Here is a 7,932-nt window from a genome sequence, read left to right as displayed (position 1 = left end):
AAATTATTGCAGCTTTGAGGGAAACATTATTATATGTAATTAGGACGGTGAAAAGAAGCCAAAATAGCTGTTAGTCATTTGGTTTCTGTGTTCTCATCACTTAAACAGGTGGTTTTTCTTAATGTCCTCAGTAAATACAGGAACATCCAAATGCTTCTAAATGTAAGAGTAGGCAAGTTAGAGCAAGTTTCATTTGCTTACATGCCAATATGAAAACCGTGTTCTGTAAAAATCCCTCCTCAGAGAGAATTTAATGTATTTTCATGGCAAAATGAGGGTAAACTGACACCGATCCATCAAAAACAAAGCATAATTGTGATTGAAATGTGGTCTAGTCTGGTACCTTTTCACTACATTACAGCCTAAAAAGAAACCCAATATATCATAATCATAGTGTCACAACTTAATTGGGCTACAGAGTAGGAATGTCTCATTTTTAATAAAATACACCAATGCAAAAAGCTAATTTACGCCAAATGCACGGTTGTGTGTTCTGCTGTGATATTCTATTTCTCTCAGCTGGACTTTAAAAACATTCCTGCCTCATAATTTTGTTTATAAAAAGCATCTTGGCAGGAGGAATGAAAAAAACAAAGCCACCGCGGCTCATGTTTGACCAGCGGCTGTTAAGTTTGAGAAGAAAATGACATAAGTTAAACAAACAGCGGAAAACAATGAAGTGTTTCTGACCAGTTTGCTAATCTTAAAGGGTTCGTAAGCAGTAAATCGAAGGTTGTTGGGTATTCGGATCTTTTAGCCTTCAGATTGCTCAGCAAACCAAACTTTAAATGACAAAGTACTGTATGTGGTTGCTTTGGCAGAGGAAGATGGTGGTTTGGTGTTGGACGGCATGTTGCTGTTTTGGAGCAAAGACAGTGTACATGGAATGGAGAAAATGTTGTGTTTCTCCAAAATCTGACATTTTTATAGTCAACCCTCTTAGACTTGATGCAACATGTGCATTTATCTGCATCGGTGGAAAAAAAATACATCTTTGGACCATTAAATAGGTACTAAAGCTACTTGAGATTACTACTGATTGGTAAAAACAGCATACTCTGTATACCTGCAAGAAAAAAGTTGAGAAGTTGGCTAAATTTGGCCTAACAGAAACACCCTAATATGTTTTTTGCTTCACAGTCTAGTCTCCTATATGTGAGTGTGTTTTGTGTCCAGTTGTGAATTGGAATATATGCCTTAAAACAACACAACAGGCTCATTTCAAAGCAGACCTTTATACATATTTACACAAAGAAAACAGAGTCTCACTGGATGACAGTTTGCAGAGAAATGCTTCTGGAAAATCACAAGAGACGAACGCTGGCACCAAGATGTAAATACAGTGAAACACACGAGGCCATTGTAATGAACGAGGAGCAGCTCCACGTCTTTGAGGGGCTAAATGTTTAAACTGGTGCTCCGCAAAAATGTCTGCTCAGAGTTCTGCCTGCTGCCTGTGCCGACGCTCGGATCTGACAAATATACACGAGTTACACTTTCATATACACACAATATCCCTGAAGGCAGGGTCAACACAAGCACAATTATGCTCATATTTTCAGGTCGGTCGATCGGATGTATGCTTGTTAGAGTGAGCCGGCAGAGGAGTCCAATTGAAATCGAAGCTGGTGTTTTTTTTTAGGTCAGAACAGAAAGTTGGAGGCCTAAAAGAAGCAGCAGAATTAAATTTTGTTTGCACTTTTGCTGCATCTCAACTCACTAGCACACTGTGAAGGCTGCATCTACATCTAACTTCATCTGTTGATGCCTTTAAATGGAGTTGTGTGCACCATGTTTACAAGAAAAGTTCATATGAACACCCTCTAATTTCAGAAGTAGTGACAGATATAAAAGATGGACGTAGCAATTGTCATATTGGGTTTGAAAACTGGCCATCGCCATCTTGGACTTTTGAAACTGGATGTTATGAACAACGGGTAGATCTGATCAGACAACATGAGGATGCTATACAACTGTGATATGTTAGCAAATGGGACCAAAATTTACAAAATTAGTATCATGCTGTGTTCCAAAAATCATAAAAGTAGCAACTGACACCACAAACACATCAGAAAAATGTTTACTGAGGTCACAAATGAAGTGAGACATTGGGTTGTTTTCTCATAGACTTCTATACAATTGGATGTCCTTTTCAAACCAGAGGTGTCGCCCTTGCTGGCTGAAAATCTAATTTCACAAGTAGTGACAGTAAATAAAAGATGGACATAGTGTCCGTTTATCTTGGTTAAAATAAAGCGATCACATTTTATTACATCCGTTTTTTAATATAGATAAAAACCCTGTAGTGTTTAAATATGCCAGTGTACAACAAAAGCTTCCTTGGAGACGGCCATAATAATAACGTATATTGTGAAAATGGGCCAAATGCTGATTTCATTTGGGTTGTTCTGCCAGTTTCACATTCACCCACACGTGCTTTAATTTTTCAAAAGTGGCCCTACAACACTTACACAGCCTCAACACAATCAAGAGTCACACATTCCCTTCGAAAGGCTTTCTTTCTTTGTGTTTCTACACAAACACATGCTCAGAAGCAGCCAGGCTCTTTCATGTGGCTAAGGCAGAGAAACCAAGAAGCCAAGCCCATTTTAATTTTCTCTCTGAGCTTTCAGTTGCTCTGGTTTATTTTTCTTACGGCATCAAAAGTGTCTTGGATCCACTGCTGAGCTCCCCGTTTGGCAGATTTACTGGCTCGGCCTCTGAACCTTTGTTTGAGCTACTTTCACTCTGATCCCACTAATGTCAAACACACATGAGGACACACAGACTGTAAAAACACATACATATACAGAAATACATACAACAAGACGAGTGAAAGAACATGGGGATCCTGCAGGAAACAACATGGAATATATTACAGACTGCAGCATTATTAGTGTCGGATTCAATCAAACAAATGAAAATATGTTGTTATTGGACTTAACCATGCATGTAAATCAATACAGTTTACCACACAAATCAAAGTTAAGTTTCAATTTAGTCTGTTTGGGTCACACTTCGTCCTCCCATGTTAGGTTGATAGGTTTATCTCCAATGCAATGTAAGCCGAACACAACAGTCTGAAGTCAGAGCATCTGGTTTGTATTTGCTGGAAAACAGAAATTTTAAACACACTTTTAGTTTCTGCTCACTTCAACTAAATGCTATTGGGTTTTTACCAATAAATACGTTTTAAAAAAACACATAAAATATACAAATGGAAACAACTGGACACACACAAACACAGACCAACAAACACATCAAATAAGCATCCGTTTTTTGACACCTGATGGTTTTCTGTTGTTGCAAATTTCCGAAACAAGCACTCCGGATGAAAACTAATAAATACCGCTGAGAGCTTCTTCGAGGAGGAAGAAGCTGCGTCGGTTCAACACTTTAACTTTAAGAACACAATTTACTGCCTCGCAAAGTCACTAAAGCCACTCGAGGCATGAGTCCGCATGACGCCAATTCCGTTTAGCGCTTTCTCCGGTTCCAACTTGGTGTAATAAAGGCGTCTTTATAATACACTGGGCCTGCTTCATGCTTCAGTCAGATGCTGTTACCAGCTGGAGCTGCAGAACCAGCTATATAATACTCCACTTTTTCTTTTTTCCTTTTTTTTTCTTGTGTTGGTCCAGAATTCACTCAAAGTGGTCCTAGTTTCAGAAACATGCAGGGTCTGTACAGAGTCCAGTTTGGTTCATAGTTCAGTCCTCTTCATTTCCTTGTTCAGTGATACCACACATTTCTGGAAAATCATTTAGATGCGTCTTAATAGAGTTTGTTTTTTGTGAGACAGATCCAGGGCTTCAGAAATGTCACTGTTTACTTGCTGGAAATATAATTTGAAATACTACCAGTTAAAAAAAGTCTTCTGTTTTTGCCGAATTATGAAATTGGAGTCATTGCATTCTTTCAAAATACAATCATTTATGAAAGTGAAGTTGTTTTTTGGATTTACACTACCGTTCAGAGGTTTGAGGGCACCCAGGCAATTCATGCATACCATGAAAACTCCCTTTATTCATGTGCTAATATAATTGCACAAGGGTTTTCTAATCATCAATTAGCCTTTCAATGCAATTACTTAACACAATGTAGCATTAGAACACAGGAGTGATGGTTGCTGGAAATGTTCCTCTGTACCCCTATGGAGATATTCCATTAAAAATCAGCCGTTTCCGGCTAGAACAGTCATTTACCACATTAACAAGGTCTAGACTGTATTTCTGATTCATTTAATGTTATCCTCACCGAAAAAAACTGCTTTTCTTTTAAAAATAAGGACATTTCTAAGTGGCCCCAAACTTTTGAATGGTTGTGTATTTCTTACCTAAATCTACACAGCGTGTACATGTGACTCCTAAAAAACCAAGCCAACACTCAAAATAGGATTTGAGCTTTTTTTGGGTTGTTTTCTGATCTCCACCTTCTGTTCCCACACTTATACCAAGCAGTTTTCTACGTCGTGGCACAAAATCAGTGCCAGCTCAACCTGCAGAACCAAGAACTGAGGAGAACATAATGGAAACATGTCCAGCAGAACAAAACCACTGAAGTCGTGGGAAAGTTGATTTGCAACCTCATCAAAGCTGGAGCTTTTTCTCCACCTTTTCATCTCTGTGGTCTCAGTCAGTCATCTGGTGGTCGGACCCCACCTAGAAGCCAGCAAAGCTCAGCTCTCACTGAAGGTGAACTGTTTGAAGATTTGTGTTACGTTTCCATTACGCGGTAAAAATCTATGACTCATCAGTGCTATGTACTGCTACTCACAACCTAATTATTAGCTGGTGCAGAATTAAAAGCTATTAACTAAGGTTTTGGATGTAATATCCCTTTAAATATCAATCACTGCTGATTATTTTCCAATGCATATTAATTTTTACACTGTCTGACCTTCAATCACAGACAATATTCCATCTTGTTTCTGTTTGGTGCCATTTTTGTTGGTTTCCGTTGTCATGTGAAAAACAAATCTATGACAGTGTGGCACAAAGATGTTTTGCTTCTTCATACTTTTCACCTTCCAACCACAAAACTCATCCATAAAGTATGTCTCGAAAACAGAGTGTCCTAGAAATATAAACTCAAAAAGTTTTTAAAAATGCCTCCTGCAGCCACAATAACGTGATTTTCAGCATCTCTTCAGTGTTTCCGCATAATGATATGAAAAAAAAAGAAAACCATTTTTTTCACCCTGAAGGAAGAAAATCAATCTAAAAACATCTGTTCTGTTTCGGAGAGTAATTGCGAGTGTGTGTGATTGGAAAGTAATGGGGAAAAACATGCAAAGCCAAAATTATGAACCTTTGAGGCAGCAATCAATTCAGAGGATGTGCTGAATTTCAACTTTCTTTTCATTCTTTTTCTTTTCTGTTGAGGTTTCAGCTCCAAAAAACCCACTCAAATGTCCTTTGTCACGACAGTCTGCCAAACTGACGCTCGTCCTTCATTCATGCAACCTAAAGTTTCCTACTTTTTATTTACAGAGTCACTTGTTGCCTGAACAGTCTTTGCTGTTTCGCACTTCAGTTATTTATGTGTAGCTTAGCTTGAACATTTGTCACTATAATGAAAGGATGACATTTCTGTAGATAAGTGCATGCGCATGTCTCTGTACATACAGTGTGTATGTCTGTGTGTCAGTGTATAAGTTAAGTGTGTGCATGTGTGTTAAAGTCAGCTATCATTAGCTCGTTCAGGCGCTCCTCGGCGCCCTCTGCTGGGGCTTGCTCCTGCTCTTCCTCCCTGCTGCTCTTCCTCCTCCTCCTCCTCCTCCACCACCTCCTCCTCTTCCTCCCCCATGCTTGTGCCTCTCCCCCCTCTCTTTCTCTTTGACTGGCGCCAGCATGATGCCACCATGGCGACGGTGGTTGCGTGGCGGGCGGTATCCCAGAGCCTTGCAGTGCTGGCCAAGGTTCGCCGGGTGGATCAGCGCCATCACGTCCTCGTACCACGGCTGCGTCCCAGTGCTCTGATAGGATGAGCCAGACCAGGAGGCCAGGAGACGATTGGCTGAGGGGCTCCAGACGGCGAGGCGAACGGTGACGGCGGTCCAGTGGTAGCCGTGCTCCTCCACCTGGCAGTGGTAGACGCCGCCGTGGGACAGCTCGGCTCGACGAATCAGGACACCTCGTTCGATCACCACCAGCTGGTCACCTGTTACCACCTAGAGAGAGAAAGACAGAACACGAAGTATGTTTACATTTGACAGTCTGGATAATTAGATTATTTTAACTAACATTCCTTTAAGATATTAATTAGTAGTTAAATTGCTACTGTTAGTTGCTCCTGACATTTTTGGGTCTATTATCCAACTTTTGTGTCTATTTGCTTTGCAATTTTTTCATCAGTTTAAGCTGTTTTAGCTCATTTGGGGTTTGAAAATCTGTATCTGGACAGTTAAATATTTTTTTTTATTTGAGCTGATTTATTATAGCATCTTTTTTGGATTTTTTTGGCTTGTTCAGTTACAGATGCACAGGTGGGATGTTTGGCATTTTTATACTAAATAAACTGGTGGCGAAAGGTTTGGAAACAAGTACAGGGAAGATAAACAAAATCACAAAATGTGTGTGTACCTGGTTGAGTTCAGGGCTGTTCTCTCCAGCCTGCTTGTACCAGGTGACTGCGGCGTGTCTGGATCGAGGTAAACACTCCAGGTAGGTGCTGTTACCCTCCGCAACCATCATCACTCTCTGCTCTGCCTCCACCTGCAGCCCGGCTTAAATACATTCAAGGAAAGATGAGACAGCTTATACGATGAAAATACAAACGCTTTTATTGTCATAAGAAAAGTACAACAAAATTGTATCCTTTTACAGCACAAATAGCTTACACGATTACAAAAGTGTAAAGAATAAGAACAGTGCAAAGCATATATTTACAGAAAATAAGAGATAACTGCATAAAATGTATATGTACAAGAAAAAAGTAAGACAAATTGTTGAAAATACTGTCAAAAAAGAGGTGGACAAAAATATTCAGGCACTGTGCACGACACCTCAAACACAAAACACAAACACAAAATTTGTATAAGGAGCAGTTATTATCGCACACATTTTATTTTTGTTTGCTTTTTGTTTTTGCACAGATTTTTTGTAATCACTGTACTTGTCATTCTGTCTGTCTTTATTTATTCTATTCAATTTCAAATTGGCTATATACCTCATTTTATATATATATATATATATATATATATATATTCATATAGAGCATTTCCAATTCGAAAATTTTCCATTTGACTGTTTTTCTGAATTCTTATACTGTCTTGTGATGAAAAAATCTTATACTGGATCATATAAACAGAACTGACTTGGATTCCGTTGCAAATTGTTCTTACTATATATATATATATATATATATATATATATGTATATATATTATACATATATATATATATATATATATATATATATATATATGTATATATATTATAACTAACCATACAATTATGAGGCATATCTACAACACACAAAGCTTGAAACGGATTGATTGAATTTACTGTAGCTTAAGCATTGTTAAATATAGAGTAAGCATTTCTAATCTAACACACTTTTTGTCTGATTTGGCAAAATCTTCTCATTGACTCGCTGTCTATTATATGTCAATGCAGAGTAAATAAATTTACATGGGAAACAAACAAAGCAGCTGGGATTGATTCTGAAAACAGTATTCCAGTGTGTCCAGTGCATGGTCAAGCTTGAGCACAGGACAGGAGGAAAGAAAATCTGAGGGTAACAGTGAGTCTGAAACATGCTAACTACCAAAACTAGCTAAATATCAACACCCTTTCTTACAGCTATTGTTAGGCTATGACATATCAGAATATTAATTTATTTTTGTCCAACCATCAGATATCCAATCTGTGAAATCTGTCCAATGTCAGTCTACAATGACATAAATCAAACAATAGCTGTCATCAAATTT

At 38.5% G+C, this 7,932-nt stretch overlaps 1 protein-coding gene across 3 annotated transcripts in view; it reads right to left on the bottom strand.

The window, feature by feature from the left end:
• Window positions 1-1,216: 1,216 nt before the first annotated feature.
• sema3h (sema domain, immunoglobulin domain (Ig), short basic domain, secreted, (semaphorin) 3H) overlaps window positions 1,217-7,932 on the bottom strand; it is an 89,097-nt gene continuing 82,381 nt past the window's right edge. For all 3 annotated transcript variants that reach the window (XM_051949772.1, XM_022206318.2, XM_022206319.2), the window contains 2 exons: window positions 6,585-6,727; window positions 1,217-6,172 (listed from right to left, as the gene is read on the bottom strand). In XM_051949772.1, coding sequence (XP_051805732.1) covers window positions 5,702-6,172; window positions 6,585-6,727 — 614 coding nt within the window. In that variant the 3' untranslated portion in view covers window positions 1,217-5,701. The remainder of the gene's footprint in view (window positions 6,173-6,584; window positions 6,728-7,932) is intronic.

Source organism: Acanthochromis polyacanthus, chromosome 6, assembly GCF_021347895.1.
Source record: "Acanthochromis polyacanthus isolate Apoly-LR-REF ecotype Palm Island chromosome 6, KAUST_Apoly_ChrSc, whole genome shotgun sequence".
NCBI lineage: Eukaryota > Metazoa > Chordata > Actinopteri > Pomacentridae > Acanthochromis > Acanthochromis polyacanthus.
The sequence above is the reverse complement of the archived record's forward strand: the minus strand, read 5'-3'. Positions and strand labels throughout refer to the sequence as shown.